Below are 23526 nucleotides of genomic sequence, written 5' to 3' on the forward strand. Positions count from 1 at the left end.
AGAGAACTAAACACTCTGACCCGCAAATATAGACCAGCCCCTAGCTAGCATGCTGCCCAAACACTGTGACTGCTTCAGCAGATACAGGAATACTGTAAGCATGTGGAAATTAAATGGAAGTCTTGAATCATCATGTGCAGGTGGAATGCATCATATGTAAGAAATAGCTCTTGTGTGGAAGTCCCTATTACTATGTTGCCAGTCAGACTTGGTTCCGGGTGAAGATGGAACCCATGTTTCCTGTTTCAGCTCCCAGCTCGATCACTGATTGGCACAGGTGTTGTGTGACATTAATAACTTGGGAGCGTTAAAAGGTCGGTCCACTGAAACAACCTCTTCCGTACTCTAGTTGCTGTTCTTAAAGTATAACCATAAGAATTACATAGTTCTAGACTACTTCCAAATGTATAGTTTTTGTATAGTTTTGGTAAGTTGATATTGTTCCAATGTTATTCAAATAACCACTGAACATCACAATAATTTGTCTACATCTTTTATTGTTCAACAGTTTTTTTTAAATATAATAACACCTCAATTAGTGTTACTAATTAATTTCACGGGTTGAGTATACAGTACATGCTGTAAAATGATAAGAAAGTTCCAGTGCAAAAATAAAGCAAAAGTAAGACAAAAGAAAGGACAAAATAAAATACAAATGATATTGCAATACAATTTCAAAAACAAAATGGAAAAATAACAGGTAAGGAAACAATATATTTTGTGGATATTTATCAATATAAAGTGGTCAACTTTATTCAAATTGTTTTGGGACACTATATATATATATATATTGTAGGGGAAAAATGGGTCAAGACTGATTGGTCTACCAGTCTATTCAGTAAAATCTCATATAACCATCAACTACACTCAACATCAAAAACCTTTCGGAATTCTTTCTCCATCTTACTCAAATTCCCGAGAACAAAAACTCAATTTGCTCTGCATCATATAAAGCAGAGAGGAATCTTCACAGCTACACGACACACACCTGACACAAACCATCATCAACCTCCTCAGTCCTTCCTACAGCACACGCCTCTCAATAGGATAAGCAAACCCATGATTTCATACAAGAGCACTTCCGGAAATATGGGGGTGGATCGGAGGGGAAATGACACAGTGAGTGCTATGACTCACAATCCCCAACTGCAATATAACTGTCAGTTGATAAACTATTATTTAGCTCAGTAACATGTCTGATATCACAACTTTTGCTTAAAATCCCTGTTTTTTATAGAAATATTTACCAACTGTTTACAAATGGACAATATAGTGACTCACTGTCACAAGTTCTACTTAGGCATAAGAAAACAGGAAAAGCTTGTTCAAATGTAAGTTCAGGATAAAAAGTTTAAATGGTTTAAATCTACCTATTCAATCTCTTATTTGAAATTGACAAATTATAACATTTGCATCATACATGCCAAATGAATGAGATATCAACTGAGTGCTCTGTTACTATTTTCAAAAATACTTCATTAAAACCGATCTATTAATAAAAACATTTAGTCAAAACACAATTTGATTGATTCCTTACCACTTTGCCTTGACTACAAATCTCAGTCAGAATGTAAGTTTTTAAAAAAATCTGCGAATTAGACCAATGACAATGAAAGCATTAGTTCATGGAAACTTCATGGAAATCATTATAGGGTAAATATACGTTCAAATAATTGCTATGTGAAACTGAGTACCTAACTGGCTATTCCTTCTAACCTAAATATATTGTCAGTTGAATACACCTCATGAGTCACGTACAAATATGAGATGCTTTTTGGTAACAACAAAATAAAAACATCATATCAAACTGTCCCTTGAAAAAGTTCCTTTTCAGTTCAAAATATGCATACAGAACCAGCTGCAGAAATTTCTATCATGAAGATAAAGTAACTATAATTGTCCAAACTGGATTTGAAATGAAAATGTTGAGCTCCATTTGATGGCATAAAAAGCAAAACAAAATAAAAATGGAAAAAAATACAATTGATTTGAGTTTACATTTCACATTTGTGGTACAGATCAATTATTTCAATGTCCTTTAACAACTTTTTTTTTACAAAAGAGTATATATTTTATAATTTAAAGAGTTAAAAGCCTATTGCTGTTATTACATCATTTTTAGATCATGACATATTAAATAGAAGATTTAGCTTGATCTAAATCAGATGCAATCTCTATTTAATGTGACGCTATCAAATTTTGTAAATAAAGGACTTCAAAAGGACTTCAAATGTAGTACACATGACAATAAAGCATTTTACATTGAACATTTACAAAAGTGGTCATAGTGCAAAGAGCTAGATCATTTGCAAATCCATTAACCTGTACATAGAGATGACCAGTGGATATAAAATATCTATAAAACAGTGCAAATAATATGTACATCCACTTACGTACAAAAATACCTATATAGCACGAGGTCAACATCATGATCCTTTTCTTCTTCCTCTTAAAAACGACTTAATGCAAAACATGATCTGTTTTATATCAAGAGATGCAACAGGGGATATAATGCCTATTTGGTCATCTAAATTACGACTAGAAAGTGGAGACCGTAAAACTAAGTATACACCATTGGAATTGCAAGGGCCGTAAATTGACTTCATAGTGAGAAATAAGGACAAGCAATTTGCAGTATCAGTGTCTACATTTAAAAACGATTACTTAGCCCACTAATCTCTGTAGTCTTTCTAATGCACTCTTCATTATTAAGGAACTTATGTTTTGTCACTCCCTTTAGAGTAAGAACATTTGACTTTAATTTCCTGAAGTGCAACTTGACTGTGCAACTTTAAAAGCACATAATACCTGCAAATAATACTGGATGGTAAATAGGATGTAACACCAACAATGGCACTTGCTAATAATACAATGATGAATATACCAACAATCACTTAATAAAAAACGTTTTGATGCATTCTGGATATAAACAAAGAAGCAATTGTGCTTTTCAGTCCATGTGATATTGAGATCAATATGAATTCAAATGTAGGTTGCCAATGTATTTCAAAACATAAAGAAGAAGCCCTGTGTATGGCTATTAAGGCGCAATATTCACTTCTTAAGTACTAGAGCTAGAGACTTGAAATAACCAGCATAAAACCAATGTATTGGCCTTAGCCACAAAAATAATAAATTAATGCTAATTGCTAATGGTGTATCCTCATATGCATGGGGTTTTGTAGCTGTATTACTAAAAGTGTAACTTCAGTTTTTAAGAGGACTGTATCTGAGCATAATTCATGTTGTTTCTGAGATGATCCCTGTATGAATGTTTGTTGCTTTCAGGCCCCAGAGCTCACCAGTTGAACAGAGAGTTTTGGCCCAGTGTCATGAAGTAGATCTGGCTGCTGCCACCTGACTGCACTGAGGCAAAGAACACCTTCACACAGAAAATAGATGAAGCAGTTAAACACTTACAACTTCCAGTATAATATTCAACACCTACAATACTATGAACAACATACAGTAGGCTAGGACATATTTTCAGTATCTAGCCAAGGCCCTATGTAAGCCCTAAAAGTAATATGGGGGGAGTAGGGTGTCATGTGAGCTTTGCCCAAGGTATGTTTTGGTGATATTGGGATGTTGTCTTACCTTGTCATTCCTCTCACACAGGAATTTGAGTTTCTGGGCCTTCTTGTGCATGAAGACTCCCTCAAGGTTGCCTGTGTTAGCTGACCTCAGCTCGATGGCTTTGTCTCCCCAGCCCATCACCTGGTTGGACTGCAAGTAGGCTGTGGAGACACACACACCATCACAGACTTAGATTGAGGCACAAATGGCACCTTATTCCCTATACTACTTTTGACCAGGGCCCATAGGGGTCTTGTCAAAAGTAGTACACTATATAGGGAATAATGTGCCATTTGGGATGCACCCTTGGTCACTAGAGTACACACTCAGGGTTTTAGACCCTCCAAGGGTTTCTGCCTCTCAGTGAGTGCCATGTTGTAAACCAATCTCGAGACGCATCTAGAGATGAAAATCAATAGGTTCCCCTTTACCACACTCTCCTCTTTAGAGCCTACACCCAGAGTTTATTTACACTCTATATACTCTGGTCGAGACTCGGCTGAGCGCTGTCCTGTCTGTGCATCTATTCCCCACAGACACCCTTTCCCCTTGAATAATGACCTGGCCAATGGACCCAACTAAATGAGTCTAACAGAACATCTTATTTTTAGAGCCACTGTCCCAAATCTGTCTAGAGGGGTTGGATCCAGCTTGACTCCTCGTTGCACCCAGTGATCCAAGCACAATAAATAAGGTTAACTTCTTGCTTGCTGCATAACAAAAAGGGTCAATACAAGAGACATGTTCTATTTTTAAAACGGTCTGGGTCTGCAGGTCTATCAAATCTATCCATTTTAATATAAAATTAGACTTATATGCGCTAGTTTTTCAATCCGAGTGGAGTTGGAATCTCTCTCTCTGTCTCTCTCTCTGTCTCCCCCGTCTTTCAAGAGATATGCAAACAAGCACGCGCACACACATACGCACGCACAGCCTGCAGGTTTTGATTTGGTGGGTGGCTACGATGTACAGAAACTCACCGACAGATGCAGGCATCTCTCCCCACTGCAGCACTGTTTCCTTGGTGATGCGTCCATAGGTGTCTATGTAGACCCCCTCGTCTTCATAACACACCAGAACCTCCATGCCACTGCTGTTGGGTAGGATGATGATGGCATGGGGCCGGATCACACCCTGGATCTAAGACAGACAAACACACACAGTCAGATGAGATGAGATGATGATAAGATGGGTTATGTCTCAAATGGCATGGTATCCCCTATATAGTGCACTACTTTGATCAGAGCCCTATGGGCCTGACAGGTGCAATTTAAGACACATCCATAATAACCTCATCATCTCTACCAGCAACAGCAGTACTCACCCAGCTACATCCACATCACCAGGGGTAATCCTCCTAATACACCAACTAAGAGGTTTGGACGGTATCAAGACTTTCATACCGTCATACTATTTCTGTACCATACCGGGTATTATCGGAACAAGCGGTGCTATTCCTTAAAATAAAAAAAAGTTAAAAAAAACTTTGATCCAGAAGGGTCTGGATTGTCTCTGCTGTAACCAAGTAGCTTGATCTTGCCATCTAGCCACTGAGCTGGCAAGTTAGCAATCCAAATGCATAGCTGGAGTCCTGAGCTGGACATCATTTATTAGGCACATCTTGGATAGTTAACTTATAAGCTGTGGCGTAGCACACACCCCTGCAGCCCCCGGTATTAAAATGAAACCGGCGGTATGTCTAAATACCCCAGTATACGGTATATACGGTATATCGCCTAAGCCTACCAGATAACATTGGCTAATAAAACAAAGTATCATTGCTCCCTCACACTCCCACTCTCCCTCCCTGGAACCATCTGGATTCATTCTGTTTGATTAGAGGCTGGTTCAGAGTCAGTGAACTGAGGCTAAACAACATGTTGAATCAGCCGAGTCACTGACTACAGGTGGCAACAGAGAGAGGGTGACAACGCTTAATTGATTCTGTCTCAGCTAATTAATTGCCATACAATGTTTTCACTTAATTTCTTTAATTACAATCTCATTTGCCAAAGACGCTCAGTGATCAGCTCTTTCTTCCTTGACATTGGGATGCAACTCAGGTACCCAAATTAGTGTTGTTGCTATGGCTAGGTGAGCTCCACTGAGATGTGATGCAGAGCTTGCATGGGTTGCATGTTTCGTCACAATACTGTTTTGAACGTTCGTTTTGGACTGATGCCTGATACTACTCAATGCATCGTCAATGAGCGCTGATGAAGATTTCATCAAAAGTGCATTAAAGTGGCTTGGAAATACAATGACATACAAAAGGAGGCAAATAATTGATAGGAAAACCTTTTGTCATCATTTTGATGTCACCATATTGACTTTAGATGCAGTATAACGTTAGCTAGCTAGCTAAGACTGAGGGGAGGCCACTGGATTTTAGCTAGCTAACGTTAGCATTGCTTTGCTATCTAATGACAACATTGCCATCTGTCTAAAGTAAATTTGATGACATGATAATGCTGGCAAAGTTGTTTCCTAATAAATATTTGACTACTTTAGCAATGTCATCGTATTGCCAGGCACTAAAGTGTAATTTAGCCTCTGTCCAGAATGACCGGGCTTATCACCACTTTAGGGCACCACTATGGCGCCGCTGATAGAGGGCGGCTTGAGAACGTTCATAACAATGGCATGACGCGACCGAGTGACGGAGGTGCAACCTATGAATATAACCACTGAACAGCATCTTGGGTTGAATAAGTGGCAGCGAGGCGGAGGAGGGAGCCACTTCTGACCCCCCCAGGTCCCTCATAAGCACTTGCATAATAGCCAACATTCAAACAATGAGACTGTCTTTTAGTCTCTGTTATCTCTTTGAGGATGCAACATTCACACATTCACATACACAACATTTCTAAGACCACAAGAGATCTACAATAACCCCAAAAAGACCCCTTCGTATAAGAAGATTATAACAAAGTCCTTCTACATAAGAGCTGCTATAAGCGAGTCCACGTACTGGCTTAGACTAGTAGCTTAAACAGCAGGTATAACTTCAAACCCCAAATCCCCAAACAAACCAACACCTCAAACAACCCCAAAAGCTTCTATGTACAGTAAGTCACAGTCACCACAGGACCAGTGTAAGTCACCACAGGACCAGTGTAAGTCACCACAGGACCAGTGTAAGTTACCACAGGACCAGTGTTAGTCACCACAGGAGCCCCATACTTGCCCGGCCGATAGCCTGTCCCCCCAGCTGCCACCCGCTGTCCTCATGCTGCTGTGGCTGTGCCACCACAATCCTCAGCATCAACACTGGCATCCACAGACGCAGCGATATCTTAATCCGCTGCCTCGGTATCCTTATCATCTCATCATCAACAGCAGCCAGCAGGGAGAACGTATCTGGGAGAAAAGGTGTGTGTGTGTGTGAAGGAAAGAATGAGCGGACCAGTGAGTGTCAGTGAGAGTGAGTGAATACGAGAGTGAATGTGAGAGCGAGTGATCGGGTAAAAGAGAAGGACTCTTCTCTTCCGCTGCAGTGTAAGAGACTAAGGCACCAGTGTTATCGAGTGTGTGGTAGTGCTCTCTAAATATATCACTGTTATGAGAAAAAATGGCAGAATAACAGGTCACTTTAGCAGGCACATGGTTTGCCGGCGCTGCCGAGGTATTTTTAGAGCTATCTATCTGGTGAAAAGTAGCACACATGGCTGGAGACTGGGGCCAAAGAGAAGCAGCCAATGATAGCTATGTGGGCCAGCACAGTGGGAGAAGTGGGATAGAGCCACAGCACACCTCTGAGGGCACAGCACTGGGAGGTGGCACAGTGTGTGTGCGTGTGTGTACAAGTCTATATTTGTGTGGATGTACGCACAAAAGTGAGTGCAAGTGTATGTGTGTGTGAGTGTGTATTGTGAGTGTGTAATAGAGCTAATTTCCTTCTGAGAATGTATTCTTCCTCTGCTCTGGCTCTCAGCTCCCAGCAGCTCTCTGCAGCATTGTGTGGGTGTATGGGATTCTCATCAGTAAGAGTAGAGGCTGCACATCTGCACATCTGCATTATTCCACCCTGCTACATCTTGAGCCTCATAGAGGGGTTAGAAGTTCTAACGAACACAATATCCATCACTTGGTTCAGCTGGCTACTCAGTCATTCTCAGCCTCATTCACTTCCTGGTAGTCAGCCAAACACAGCTACCACTGAGATTAACTGATAACTGACCAAGTCTGACCTCCCTGTATCTTCAGACAACTGTTGTGGCCGCGGTAGATTACTGGAGTGATGCTTGAGTTATTTTTCAGTAAATCTGTTTGCCCCCGAGAGGAAAAGCGCCCTAAATGCACTGTATCTCCTTTGCTCTGAGGTAAGTGATGTTTGAGCTTATATCGTGACAGAGAATTTCTATGAGGGGCTTTTCGAGAAACCATTTGCATTTGACATTTGAGTCATTTTTTTGTCATTTAGCAGACGCTCCTATCCAGAGCGACTTTCGGTTACTGGCCCAACGCTCTTAACCGCTAGGCTGCCTGCTGCTCCAAAGACAAGTGCCACAAGGTCAGATACTGACAGTAGCAGGCCTGGCTTAAACACAAACCCATCCTGTCGATATTATACTGTATCAACCGCATTAGTCAACTGGCTGTGGTGGCAAACAGCTTCTACCCACGTCAACTCTGAGTCAGAACAAAAGATCACGCTGAGTGGCGTGGGTGCAGAGGAGAAGAGCTGCTTATCTGCTATGGAATAGAGACACAGAAACTGTAGGCTGGAGGTCTGGCAGAGACCCAGGCTGCATGGCCCTGAGAGGGAGAAAGAAGGCTGGGGTGGGGAGAGGGTGGAGGGGGCGTGGGAGAGTTTAGAGGAGGCTGGGGTTAAGGATGAGTTGGGGGTGGAGGACTCACGTGCGTTGGCAAGTAGAGGTCGTAGGGCGTCCCCGAGTCCACGTCGATGGCGTGGAAGCCCAACAGGGAGCCGTAGATGACCTTGAGTCTTTGTCCATCCTCCACCGTCAGGTCCACAGACAGAGGCCTCTGGGGGAGCGAGCCGAACGACTGGATACACACAACAAGGACAGACATTAGGAATGACTTCGGAAGAGTATACAGTATCACTATATTTATAGTATACAGTATAACTATATTTATAGTATACAGTATAACTAGAGCCAATAGTTCTTCCTGGTCAAGACATACACTGAGTGTACAAAACATTAGGAACTTTTGCCCTCAAAACATCCTCAATTCATTGGGGCATGGACTCTACAAGGTGTCGAAAGCGTACCACAGGGATGTTGGCCCATGTTGATGCCAATGCTTCCCACAGTTGTGTCAAGTTGGCTGGATGTCCTTTGGGTGGTGGACCATTCTTGATTCAAACAGGAGACTGTTGAGTGTGAAAAACCCAGCGTTGCAATTCGTGACACAATCAAAACGGTGCGCCTGGCACCTACTACCATACCCCATTCAAAACCATATTTCAATATTTTGTCTTGCCCATTCACCATCTGAATGGCACACATACACAATCCCTGTCTCAATTGTCTCAATCCTTCTTTAAACTGTCTCCTCCTCTTCATCTACAGTGATTAAAGGGGATTTAAGGGATCATAGCTTTCACGTGGATTAACCTGGTCATTCTGTGTCATCGAAAGAGCAGGTGTTCCTAATGTTTTGCACACCCAGAAGCTAACACTAGGAGCTAACCCACGGTGACCACCAAGGTTAGTATATTTCATATCTTTTATGGTTTCTCTGCAGTGAGTAGAAATAATTAAAACGGTTCATTCCAGAAAGATGTGTAAGAAATAGGGCAAGCCTCTGAGGAGAGTTCAGAACTAGGACAGTGTTGTCAAGGTGACCTTAATAGCATTACATATTCTCTTTGTCTATCATTAGAGCATTCTAGATTCACAGCGAAAGTATCCCGGTCCCAGATCCGTTTGTGCTTATGCCTACTCCAAGCCAAACATGGTCATGACAATTCCATAAGGAGTGGCACCCAGGCACCCAGGCTACAATGAAAGGACATCGCCATAGAGAACATAAGAAGACAATTGGAAGGTAATGTTGACATTTGACATTTTAGTAAGGGGGAAGTTGTTTCCACCATTGGCATGCCAGGACAGAGAAGAGCTTGGACTAGGCTGAGCGGGAGCTTCCCTCCCGACCTGAGGTGGCAGAACGCTTGGGTTGGGGTGTAGGGTTTGAGCATAGCCTGCAAGTTCCTCTTGCTGTTCCATTGGTAAGCACCATGGTAGTGGAAAGTAGTCTTGTAGTGATGCACCATTAATAATATCATATCCGACCACTCTCTTCATGTGGATGTGCTTATTTTCCTCCATACATGTTTGATGTGACTCTCACCTTGAAAGCCATGAACTTGTGGTAAGGCTTGGGAGCCCATGCATACACCTCCACAGCATTCTTCAAGGCAATCACCAGGAACTTAATCTTCTCATATCGAACTGAAATGACATGTAACAAAAAAGCAGGGATTTCAATTAGGATTAGCGATTTCTCTCATAATGGAAACAGAACAAGATAAAGGCTTTCACTAGATCAGTCTGTAATACTTACGTGTCAGTGGTCTTGAACTAATGATCACTAGACAATCTCAACAAAGAGGTTTTTGGTTGTGCCCCAAATTGCGACCTATTCCATATTTAGTGCACTACTTTTGACCGAGGCCAATGTAAGGAATATGGTGCCATTTAGGACGAAACCCTTGTGTAAACTAAGATTTGAAAGGCAGGAAGCCAATTGCCTTTCACTGAGGCAATAGCAGCATGCCTCTGACTATGAGAAACAATACAGAGGGGAGTGCTGGGAAGGACAGTGTGTGCTTCACTATGACATCACATCCTTCCTTGGTTGGAGTCCCTGAGCTGTCCTCACTCTGTCAACACTCTTACTAACCTCAGGAAGAGTCGTAGGAAAGAGAGGCTCACATCTCTTGAGCTCAGCACTAGCACTACACCGTGACACACGATCAGTCCCTCACACCCAGTTCACATGCACCCACAATCTCACACACTGACCTATTGTGCTCTAATGGAGTCAGATACTCAGAGAATAGATCAAATCATCTCGAAATGAGTTTTTTGCTTGTATTATACTCATTGCTTTCTGTATACAACAACACAAAAACCTTTGGTAAGCAGTGCTATGTCTACAGTGTTTAACATCACTCATATAGGCCTGTCATGCAATACAATGAAAGATTGATTCAACACATCAGTCGTGACGCTATTGTTATGATATGGGGGGGGGGGGGGGGCGGGTTAGTGTTAGGACATAGATACTTCCACCCTCCATCCCCCAGGTGGCAGCAACCGTGTCTCGATGCTGAGCCAAGGCTTGACAAGCACATCAGGTTCAGCCAATTAATGGTATTGTCAGTCAGTGTCCCATCTTACAAGCCGTGAGCCTGCTGGTTTTGTTTGGTAGCCATGAGGCCTTCCGTTTGTTTTTGAGTCTTTAGTTCGGGCATGCCTTTGGTATTTTTCCTATTTGTACATATTTATGTTTCGTCAACATCTGAACAAATGAGAATCAGCTTGGACGGGCCGACCAAGAGGTCAAGAGAGACAGAGCTGACCCTGGACCAAGGCAAGGTCGCTGTCTCCTTGGGCACATGTACACTCAACACCTAGGTGCATATGCTGATTTCTCATATACAGTATATCACAAAAGTGAGTACACCCCTCACATTTTTGTAAATATTTAAGTATATCTTTTCATGTGACAACACTGAAGAAATGACACTCTGCTACAATGTAAAGTAGTGAGTGTATGGCTTGTATAACAGTGTAAATTTGCTGTCCCCTCAAAATAACTCAACACACAGCCATTAATGTCTAAACCGCTGGCAACAAAAGTGAGTACACCCCTAAGTGAAAATGTCCAAATTGGGCCCAATTAGCCATTTTCCCTCCCCGGTGTCATGTGACTCGTTAGTGTTACAAGGTCTCAGGTGTGAATGGGGAGCAGGTGTGTTAAATTTGGTGTCATCGCTCTCACACTCCCTCATACTGACTGGTCACTGGAAGTTCAACATGGCACCTCATGGCAAAGAACTCTCTGAGGATCTGAAAAAAAGAATTGTTGCTCTACATAAAGATGGCCTGGCCTATAAGAAGATTGCCAAGACCCTGAAACTGAGCTGCAGCACGGTGGCCAAGACCATACAGCGGTTTAACTGGACAGGTTCCACTCAGAACAGGCCTCGCCATGGTCGACCAAAGAAGTTGAGTGCACGTGCTCAGCGTCATATCCAGAGGTTGTCTTTGGGAAATAGACGTATGAGTGCTGCCAGCATTGCTGCAGAGGTTGAAGGGGTGGGGGGTCAGCCTGTCAGTGCTCAGACCATACGCCGTACACTGCATCAAATTGGTCTGCATGGCTGTCGTCCCAGAAGGAAGCCTCTTCTAAAGATGATGCACAAGAAAGCCCGCAAACAGTTTGCTGAAGACAAGCAGACTAAGGACATGGATTACTGGAACAATGTCCTGTGGTCTGATGAGACCAAGATAAACTTATTTGGTTCAGATGGTGTCAAGCGTGTGGCGGCAACCAGGTGAGGAGTACAAAGACAAGTGTGTCTTGCCTACAGTCAAGCATGGTGGTGGGAGTGTCATGCTCTGGGGCTGCATGAGTGCTGCCGGCACTGGGGAGCTACAGTTCATTTAGGGAACCATGAATGCCAACATGTACTGTGACATACTGAAGCAGAGCATGATCCCCTCCCTTCGGAGACTGGGCCGCAGGGCAGTATTCCAACATGATAACGACCCCAAACACACCTCCAAGACGACCACTGTCTTGCTAAAGAAGCTGAGGGTAAAGGTGATGGACTGGCCAAGCATGTCTCCAGACCTAAACCCTATTGAGCATCTGTGGGGCATCCTCAAACGGAAGGTGGAGGAGTGCAAGGTCTCTAACATCCACCAGCTCCGTGATGTCGTCATGGAGGAGTGGAAGAGGACTCCAGTGGCAACATGTGAAGCTCTGGTGAACTCCATGCCCAAGAGGGTTAAGGCAGTGCTGGAAAATGATGGTGGCCACACAAAATATTGACACTTTGGGCCCAATTTGGACATTTTCACTTAGGGGTGTACTCACTTTTGTTGCCAGCGGTTTAGACATGAATGGCTGTGTGTTGAGTTATTTTGAGGGGACAGCAAATTTACACTGTTATACAAGCCATACACTCACTACTTTACATTGTAGCAGAGTGTCATTTCTTCAGTGTTGTCACATGAAAAGATATACTTAAATATTTACAAAAATGTGAGGGGTGTACTCACTTTTGTGATATACTGTAAATGCACACATTCATTCAGGTTACAGACCATGTAACTAGGCCTACGACGCCTAGACAAAGCGAGTGCAACAATATCCGTAAGCTAGATATTGGTTTCGTAACACGTTCATGATCTAAGGCCAGGTAATATATACTCACCGACTTTGTAGTGCACACATCCTTCCAGGTCTCCTACTGAGGTCCAGCCCTGCCTTTTCTCCACCTCTGGGTCGTTCCGTAGGATCTTGTTCCGTAGCCACGACAGGTAGTACAACCTCAGCTTGTTCTTCTTACCTGACAGAGAGGGTACAGTAATGGGGTTTAGAGGACTAGAGAATTGGCTGCAAAAGTAGGTGCAAAAAACATTCCAAGACTGACTATTTGTGTGTACGGGTGTGCCTATCTGTGTGTGTGTGTATGTTTATCTGTGTGTGTGACAGATGTACTGTATATACTTGTGTGTGGCACTACTGTAACTAGTGTAATTACCTGAGATGGTGATGAGCACATTGAGGCCCTCCAGAACGTCCATCTGTTGGAAGCGTCTCCTGCTGATCAGAGAGTAGACCTTCCCCTGACCGCTCCTGTCCAGCAGCCACAGACCATTCTCTGTCCCCACCAGTAGGTTAACACCTGGACCAACACACCATACCCCTGCGTTAGGCCTCAACATCACAAGCCTCAGCAACAAACTAGGGATGGGCATTTTAAATGATTTCACTATTTCGAAAAACATTATGAACATTTTTCGGATATCCGGATAGTCAAAATACACGTTTACATTTTTATTTATCTAGAAACTTTAATGGAAACTTGCTTGAGTGACTCGAGAGAGAGCCGGTGCTTTGCGCTCTGCTTGTTTAAGCAGAAGGGTGGGGGAGGGGCAAGAGAAGAGCAGAGGCCGGTGTATGTGACAGTCTATGTGTGTGGTATGGCGGGAGGGAGAGAGAGTGAGAGAATGTAGCCAAACCGACTCATGCTAATTAGACAAACTTGTTGCTGCCATAGGTTATCTATCATACCATCTGGTAGTTCCTATTTTGACTGCATCAAATCGTTTTTAAAGAAGCTAGCTAGCTACAGTAGCCAGCTAGGTTAGCCAGCTAGCTAGCTAAAGTAGCAAGGTTAATTGAGGCTATTTTGCCGCGTCCTCGTCTACAACTCCATTCATATGAAACAACAGGCTACCTGTTGGTTGATCATTGTAGCCTACTCCTTTTCATTTAGCCAACTTAATTCCTTCATTTCTATTCCATTTGGCATTGTTTAGAAATCTTCCACTTCACTTGCTACACATGGAAATAGATGATGGAGGTCATTACCACTAAATACATTAATAGGGACATCTTTGGTGTGGGGTGTGCCACGGTTCAAAAAAGGTTGGGAACCACTGCTCTAGACAGTATTGTAAGGTAGAGCTACTACCATATCACAGTAATACATATCCAATCCTTTCAGATCAACACAGTAAGTGTCTAGGGGATGGCGGGTTAGGATCAGATTGGGTGTCGATCTCAATGTTATTATAAAGGTGCCTTTCTAGGGGATAAGGGCTAGAGGTCGAGTGTTTAACTGTTGCGTACCCCACAGTCCAGCACAGAGGATCTCGGTGTTGAACTTCTTCTTGTACTTGCGGATCTCGGGGGTGTCGCTCTGGGGTCTGATGTTGGTGGGGTTCACGTTAACCACGGAGCCCTTCCTGTGCCCCTCTCTCCTGATTGGCTCCTGATTAGCGAGCGGCTTGCCACTCGCTAGAGGGGAAAAGCACAACCAATACTCGTATTCACAACCACGGGACGTCATTTTGATGTCAGGCATCTGATCTTATGCTAATTACTGTAAACATGTACAGGAGAAAAAACATATGTGAGCGAATCCCTCCCCTCTGTCCCCTCTTATTTTACAATACACTAACATATAAACATACATTGAAGGAGATTTATGATAAGATAGTCCTTTTTATAGACCAAAGCATGCTGTTTAGAGACCACCCTAGCATGCAGTGATTTACTGTAGTGCTAGAATGTCTATGGGGCATTTCCGTTGTAGCATAGTGTGTGTGTGTGTGTGTATACAAAATGTGTGTGTGTGTGTATCAGTGTGTATATGTTGGCACTCACTGGGACTGTAGCCCACTGGGCTCTGAGGGGGAGAGATCTGCAGCAGCCTGGGGTCAATGAAGGGAGTGAAGGAGGAGGAGGAGGACGAGATGCTTTTCCCTGGAGGACTGTTTACAGGCTTCTGCAAAAGGCATCCAAAATCATAATTCATATAAATGAAACAACATCAACAACAATAAATCAAAGACTTCCAGTAGGCTTGATATCAATCTTGAGATGGAAGGGGGAGTGCGAGTCTAAAACCGCTACTTCAGCTCCCCCTAGTGGAGAAAGATAAACTCACATCAAATACAAATTCAGTGATCCAACCACTGCACTCTATAAAGTATTACTCTTAAAGGCCCATATTCTTAAAGGCACATATATCAATATCAAATCATTTCTGGGTAACAATTATGCATATTACTGTAATAGTTTTCCATTAAAATGGACAAAAGTGGCTTTTTAGCAAGAACAAAATTCTCAAGCAAGAATTTTGCTAGGACTGTCTGGGAGTGGTCTTCAGTGGGGAGATGAAAATATAAAACTAGCTGTTATTGGCAGAGAGGTTTGGAACTCTCTTTGTTATTGGTCTATTAACCAATGTACCGTCTGGTGATGCTACCAGGTAAACCGAAATCCCGCACATGCAAACAGGCCATGAAAATAGGCTGATTAGAACGTCCTATGTAGATTGTATTTTCAAGCAGCAACTATTAGGAAATAACACTGATACATTTTTTTCACACTTTTACAGTGTTAGTTTCTTCAGCTGTTGTACAAAACACAGGAAAAACAGAATTGTGACTGCGCTGGGCCTTTAAACGTTTTATGACCTCTAGAGAACTCACATCAAAGTGCGGTCCTCGTCCGCTTGGAGATTGGGGGAAGATGACGTCATGCAGTCCGTGCTGCCCCAGGGGCTCATGGGCCGGGCTCTTCTGCAGAAGATCAGGGAGAAGGTAATTCTCATTGCATTCTGATCCTACAGCCATGGGCCTGTGTAGTGGCTGGCCACTCTTAAGGCCTGATGCCACGCTGCTCTGCTTAGAGAAGAGACACACAGCAGAACAGCGGCATAATCCCTGGTTACTACTGCCCGTCTGTCACTCTGTATTCCCTGTGTCACAACAACACTGTGTGGAGGAACAGGCTGCGGCATCTACACACACGCCAATGCTAACGCTGTCTTACGGCAGGAAGGCATTGTTTAGGTTTTCATGACACTAAGTCTCCAATGACTGTTTTTTTAAAGTGGGTGAGTTAAACAAGGATATCAGGCCCTGCTTACACCATGCCAAGTGGCATTGCATTCATCACTGGAGGTGGAGGAGGAGGCTCTGAGGGGCCTGTGGGAGAACGGCATCAGTGGGCTCTGCTCTCCTCCATGTTTTAGTTCGTATGCACAAAGTGCCCTCTAGTGTTTGTCATGCAAATGACTCACGCAGGACCGGGGACACGGCTGAGCTCAAGTGGCTCCCTATTCCCTATATCGAACACTAGTTTTGACCAGGGTCTATATGGCTCTGGTCAAAAATAGTGAACTTTATAAGCCAGGGAGTAGGGTACCATTTGGGTCAATGCATGCTGCTGCCTGTGTGAGTAAGTAACGAGATTTCACACTGCATCTACACTGTTACAACAAGCCTGAACTCTGACTATGACCCAATTTCCAAATCAGCAGTTCAGGAAAGCCATGTTAAGCAACCTATTAGACTGATTTAATGAAGCTGACTCTGTGGTATGAACCTGAAGACAAATGGACACCACCATCTGTTATCTGACTAAAATATCGATGGAAAGCATGGAACATCATCCCGTTCAATGTTAAGAGTTTGAAACTTATTTGTTATGAGTTTTCATCAAGTGCAGAATAAATATAAATAAAGTGAGAGAAGCTAAGCTCTCAAAGCTAATAAGTGAGTGTACTTTTACACAAAATGTCCTAGAGGTAGTACTGTATGGATGTGGGGGTGTGTGTAGACAGAAGGGTGTGTATGTATACCGGGGTCTGGTTGAGATTATGATGGGGCTGCAGGACAATCCCATCGGGGGCTCCTCGGAAGAACTTGCCCTTCCCATTACTCAATGGAGACCTGGAGAAACACATACAACAGCAGTCAGAGAGAGGAGGCTCACGCAACGTTTAACAAAACATTTTACTCAATCTTAGTACATTTTATTCATTTAGCAGACACTCTTATCCAGAGCAATTTACAGGAGAAATTAGGGTTAAGTGCCTTGCTCAAGGGCACATCGACAGATTTTTCACCTAGTTGGCTCAGGGATTTGAATAAGCGACCTTGCGTTTACTGGCCCAACGCTCTTAACCGCTAGGCTGCCTGCTGCTCTACTAGTATGTTAGTCAGTGAGCGCTGGTGAGGTTATACTGTATACTGCTTGTTTATGGCTGTATAAGTATAAATAAATAAATCAATCAATCAATCCAGTTGAACCTAGGGCTGTTGCGGTGACCGTATTACCGCCACACCGGCAGTCACGAGTCATAACCGCAGTCAAATTCCATGTGATCGTCGAGTCACGGTAACTAGGCTTCTCCAAAACTGCGTTCTGATGCCACTGATGGTCAATAGTAGCCTACCAAACTTCCTATCGCCTCTATTGTCCCTCTAATTAAACTGACATCAATGCAAATGCAATCAAAAATCAAACACTTCATGAGGGCCCGGGCATTTAGAGTTTAGCGGAAAGGGATCACCTGTTGCGCAGCGAGAGCCAGCTCCTCATAGCTGGTTGATGCATGGAATGAAATAAGTGTTCTTATAAGCCCATGTTGTTCAACATTTCTATAGGCTTTGCTATGCAATTGCATGAGAACTGAGTTTTGATGGCCTTTGTTAAAGAGAGGAGGATCCCATCAGCTTTCTATAGGCTAGGCCTACTATATTTCTTTCTCAACTTTCCTAATATTAAGCACATTGCTTCACTTTACAACCGGAGTAGCCTACCTGGCTGGCATGTACTGCAGGAAAAGCGTCCTCCATTCGATATTTAAGTGCATACGGTGACATGTTTTTTCCCCCTGCCCCTGTTCCGATAACAGCCCGTTCTGAATCAAAACTAATTTTACACATATATTATTTAGTATATGTGATAGATTAAATAGAGAATAGTCTGATGGGTGAGAACATTATCAAGTGCTTGTCAAATTGTGAATGAGAGACAGAGGAAGTGTGTGCAGCCTCCCAAAAAACAGAGCAAAGCGCATGCCTTTCATGCAACCTTTTTCAAATCATCATTAGTCGCATCATGCAGCCTTAGAATGTATTAGAAATCAAAAGTTATAGCCTAAAGGTTTGTATCACAACTAAAGTCGTATAAATAACTCTAAATTAAGCATTTCAATTGATCACTTTGTTAACTGCTCAACACAGAATAGCCGCATGTCTGCGTACTCTCACGGAAATCGTTTAGGAAAAATATACTTTCTATTTTATTCAGCTATGTTCAATTGTATTCTTCTTTCTATTAAATAACATAAAATAATGCCACTGGAAGTATAAGAAAATCTTGTCTGCAAGTGTATGGCACAGCCAGATCAGGGCCTAACATAAGGACAACTCAGAAGCTATTCTGTTCTTCTGAAATAGGCTACAATTTCTTCATATCATAATGTTTCTTTAGACCGGCCTAAAATAAATAATGGGTTCATTGTGATGGTGTAGGCTATATTAAATTGATTTTTTTTTACTTTTTAAAAGTTAGATGTTCCAAATGTCTGCATCAGTGTCTTGTAGGCCATGCATGGAAGCCTGGAGATGTTAATTAACCGTCAATTACCGTGAGACCGGCCCTTATGTGCATGACAGTTACCAGCTGACAAAATGTCATGACCGCCACAGCCCTATGTGAACCCACCTGGTTTTCTCCTCATCGTCACTACTCCCGACTTCATCACTGGAAGAGGAGTACTCTGTTGCCTTGACAAACGGATTGAGATTGGACTTGACCCCAGATAAGTGGCCGAAGCCCTGAGACAGAAACACAGAGCATAACATAAGAGATAGAACACCAGACATCAGGATTCATGAGACAGACACGTTTATGCAATAACACAGGACTGCTAATGCTAATTGAGTATAGGAATAATTGTCACGAGATGATGACAAACGGCTGGATGCTATTGAATAAAACACAAGGACACCGTGTGTCCTCTGGAGGGAATCAGAGATGGGACAGAACGGGGTTCCCATCTGCTGCCTTGTCCTCTGGTCCCGTCGGAATGACCGGAATCTTAACTGGCATTACTTCTCGGAATGGCATACCTCTGACATCAAATCAATAGGCCTAGTCATAAGACGCACTATTTGGTCTAGAACGGATAAGCAGGAATGATACACTATTTAGATGAGACTATTTATATAGATGAGTCGATGAGGAGGAATTCTTTGTTTTGATAAAAGCAGATGTTAGACGGTCAGATAGATTCTCCTAATTCAAATCCAGAGGTAATCGGATTCATCAGTCTCCTACCTTTAATTTTTTAACAGACGGTCACAAACAACAGTAACGAACATCTGACGAACACCGAGACGAGACCAACGTGATTGCCTTGAAACTTGGTGACCAAATGCAAATATTTTCCACAACCACAGGGCAACTGGAGCCAATAATGAAAATAACAACTTTTTCCACTGGAAGAGTTCTGATAATCATGGCTGAAAACGACATTATAAATCTAATGTGGGTGAACGAGTAAAGGATTGTGGGAACGATTCCCAATGGACCGCGAATATGTATGCACGCATGACTCTCACTTTGGAAAAAAGCGTCTACTAAATTGCATTTTTATAATTTTTTAGATACTAGGGTTGGGCGATGTCAAGCTTTGTCCTATCTTGATGATGTACTAGTAAAACATTGTGATATATGATGGTATCGGCCCCTATTGGCCAACCCCAAAAACATTTTATTGAAAAAGTTAATTAAAACAAACTTGCATGCTACAACTTCATGAAAAATAATCTTGTTGAAAGCCTGGTCAGAGGCTAAGTGGAGGCAAATATTTGTGTATATTTCTGATGGAGCTTCAGCATGGCCAGGTAGGTGTGTGTGGGGGTCGATGGAGTGACAGTCTATACCGTAGTGAGTTAGGTTATAAATCATGGGCTGGATAGAGGCAGTCTTCAGAACTGGTTTATAATTGCTTTATTTGCATCATCCTCCTTTCTTAAAAGGCCTATGGTTTGTTCTATCTCTCATAAAGCTGTGATTGAGAATAGCATATGCCCAAGCCTATAGATTCAGACTTTTATTCTTGTTCTTTTTGAAAGTGGCAACTATAGGACAATTCTTTCTTAGGCTATTAAAATCTTTGGAAATAGGCTACTGTTCATAACTTTAACAATTTTGTTTTCAACCTTGTATGCATAGCCATAGGAAGTAGGGTGCTGCTGTGCCACCTGAATTTTTTTTTTTTATAATAATAATAATTTGCAGCACCCCCAAACTACTTCCCGTGGCTATGCTCGCATGGGGGGATTTTTCCGGCCCGCACAGGTAATTTATTTCTTAATAAGCTTAAACTTGATTGAACTCGTCATTCGATTTTTCTATAGACTATTGATACAGATTGTTCTCTCTCATTATTAGTCCCCTGGCTACCGTAAGTTTTTAGGCTATTCAAATACATTTATGAGATGGAAGTCCATTAGATTAATTCGTTGTTTGATCGGGAGAAAGCCACGCATGCATAAAACGATGAAAGTGTAGGCTAGTCTTGCCCAAAGTAGTATTATTATCGTATGGAGAGAGAAGGGAGTATAGCCCAAAAATTCTACAGCCAGACATAAGATAGTTAAGGAGTGTCCTTTATAAAGAAATTTGGTTTAGGCTATAAGGTCCATGCATCCGACATGAGAGAGAGAAACAATATGGGTGGAATTCTCTCTCCACTCTGTCAAGTTCAAATAGGTTAAACCATCGACGATGGCTGTCAATCATCGTCGACAGACGATGCTATCTTAATATAGCCCAACCCCAATAGATACTGTACATACATGTTGCTGCAGCAGGGCTGCCTGAGAAGTCTCCTGAGACTTCTTGTACTGTTGAAGACGGCTCTGCAGCATAGGGCTCTCCAGCTTGAAGTAACCTGAAAGAGTCAAAGGAAAATCTCTATCTCACATTTCATTATGTTGTCCACTCTCTTTAAATATTACCAGAGCCATACAGATACTCTAGATAGCTTTGGTGGCTCATTATGTGATCTTTCCTCAAACTATGTATGCTCAGTATGCTCTGCTAGTATGATGAACAAGTCTAGATAAGGACTAAGGCATGAGGATACAATGTATGGGATTCCTTGTTTTTCTTCTGGCTTACTTCCTGAATGCTAAAATGTAAAGCCCTTGTAAAGGACTTGGAAAAGCACTATAAAAATGTATCATTATCACTACGCTATTTGAGCTATTGCTCCCTCTTCATATAGAGTATATGAAATCCTTTTACATTTAAACAAAGACATTTATTTACCATATTGTGTGGGAGGCTCCTGAACTGCTTTCTTAAAACTGACGATTACTGGTAAAAAAGGGATCTTTGAACATATTACCCAGTGTTTCTTTCTTTCTTTCGCCATCCAAAAGGCATTTATTTTGAGTCTGTCTAACCATTAATTGTACTGGTTTTCCCCACACCCATTCTACCACAGGCCCTGTTACTCACCCACACGCCCTCATACACTCCCACACACCCCAAAACACACTGCACTACTCAACAGACAGAGTACAGGCCAATGCTACCACTACACAGAAAATGTTAGACACCTTTTAGGTCTTTCCTAAAGACAAAAAACTAGGTAAAACTTTCAACTATTTTTCTGTTTCAAAGCAAAACAGTAAGCCGGTGGCACGGTGCATGGTTCAGAGTTTCACTTTCAAACACTTTCAACTCATGGGGGGAACAACTCTGACAGGATGTTTAGGTTCCAGTGAGAAATTTCCTGTGTATTGTGGTTATAGTCTGATTTGTAAACACCCAATGCTTTCTCACAGGCTGTAGATCACCATGTAGTAACACTATGCAGCTGATGGATCTACTATGAATCGATGTGTTGAAAGGAACCCATCTCTAGTGAGTGGTTTAGAGACAGAGAGAGAGAGGGAGAGGTGAAGCGAGTGAGTAATTGTGGAGGACACAAGGACACAGACCTGACTGGGAGCTGCTGCTGGAGCTTCCGTGAGATGACATGGATTTCCCACCCTTCTCCACAGGAGACTGAGGGCCCCCACTGGACAGCAGAGAGGGAGAGGGATAGGGAGAGGGAGAGGGAGAGGGAGAGGAATCAGTGCCACAGGTAACTTCTACAAAGCTGTGAACGATCTGAGAGACAAGGCAAGAAGGGCTTTCTACGCCATCAAAAGGAACATAAAATTCAACATACCAATTAGGATCTGGCTAAAAATACTTGAATCATTGCCCTTTATGGTTGTGAGGTCTGGGGTCCGCTCACCAACAAATCATTCATAAAAATGGGACAAACACCAAATTGAGAGTGTGCATGCAGAATTCTACAAAAATATCCTCAGTGTACAACGCAAAACACCAAATAATGCATGCAGAGCGATACCCGCTAATTATCAAACTCCAGAAGAGAGACTTTAAATTCTACAACCACCTAAAAGGAAGCGATTCCCAAACCTTCCATAACAAAGCCAACACCTATAGAGAGATTAATCTGGAGAAGAGTCCCCTAAACAAGCTGGTCCTGGGGCTCTGTTCACAAACAGACCCCACAGAGTCCCAGGACAGCAACACAATAAGACACAACCAACACATTGGAAAGAATAAACAAAAAAACAGAGCAAACTAGAATGCTAGTTGGCCCTAAACAGAGAGTACACAGTAGCAGAACACCTGAAAGCTTTGACTATGTACAGACTCAGTGAGGATAGCCTTGCTATTGAGAGGCCGCCGTAGGCAGACCTGGCTCTCAAGAGAAGACAGGCTATGTGCACACAAATTTAGGTGGAAACTGAGCTGCACTTCCTAACCTCCTGCCAAATGTATGGCCATATTAGAGACACATTTCCCTCATCTATCAGGGGAAATATCACAGTGTGCCATCACAGCAGCAAGATTTGTGACCTGTTGCCACAAGAAAAGAGCAACCAGGAGAGGGAGAGAGGTGACACACAAGTTATGCTCTATACTTCAAATGATGTAACAGAGATATCAAATGTCCATAGAGTGCCAGTGGAAGTGATCCCCTAAGCACATGGGGCCTGTCAAAGCTGATCTATGGATCATTCACCCTGTGACTGGTAGGATCCCTCCCTGAGAATGATGTGTGATGTGGTGAAAAACGTACCTTGATGAAGTCCGGTGATGACTCATCAGCTCTTTACAATAGAATTTCGATGTTGTACGCTCCGGAACCTTCAAAATACAATTTTGACATGTGAGGACACAGTATATGCCTGACTGCCTTCAACAAAGCATGCTGCATATTAGGACATTACAAACCACTGCATACTATGTAAGGACCGCAGAAACAATATAGTATGTGGAACTGATCCAAATGAGGCAACCTGGACTGTATCACCTTCTATAGTAAGTCGATATTTAATT

General features: G+C 42.6%; 1 protein-coding gene across 3 annotated transcripts in view; it reads right to left on the bottom strand.

Moving 5' to 3' along the window:
* Positions 1-477: 477 nt before the first annotated feature.
* The window catches only part of si:zfos-2326c3.2 (mitogen-activated protein kinase kinase kinase kinase 4), a 55766-nt gene continuing 32717 nt past the window's right edge, over positions 478-23526 (bottom strand). The window contains exons 18-32 of one of the 3 annotated variants that reach the window (XM_038994033.1): positions 23267-23334; positions 22107-22186; positions 20955-21049; positions 18814-18926; positions 16940-17030; positions 15786-15875; positions 14956-15076; positions 14419-14586; positions 13325-13468; positions 12995-13129; positions 9898-9998; positions 8437-8586; positions 4557-4716; positions 3598-3737; positions 478-3382 (exon numbers count right to left, since the gene is read on the bottom strand). In XM_038994033.1, coding sequence (XP_038849961.1) covers positions 3299-3382; positions 3598-3737; positions 4557-4716; positions 8437-8586; positions 9898-9998; positions 12995-13129; positions 13325-13468; positions 14419-14586; positions 14956-15076; positions 15786-15875; positions 16940-17030; positions 18814-18926; positions 20955-21049; positions 22107-22186; positions 23267-23334 — 1740 coding nt within the window. In that variant the 3' untranslated portion in view covers positions 478-3298. Of the gene's footprint in view, positions 3383-3597; positions 3738-4556; positions 4717-8436; positions 8587-9897; positions 9999-12994; positions 13130-13324; positions 13469-14418; positions 14587-14955; positions 15077-15785; positions 15978-16939; positions 17031-18813; positions 18927-20954; positions 21050-22106; positions 22187-23266; positions 23335-23526 lie in introns of all 3 variants that reach the window. The other 2 variants (XM_038994032.1, XM_038994034.1) reach the window with 2 other exon arrangements.

This window comes from Salvelinus namaycush, chromosome 5 (genome assembly GCF_016432855.1).
Source record: "Salvelinus namaycush isolate Seneca chromosome 5, SaNama_1.0, whole genome shotgun sequence".
Lineage (NCBI taxonomy): Eukaryota > Metazoa > Chordata > Actinopteri > Salmoniformes > Salmonidae > Salvelinus > Salvelinus namaycush.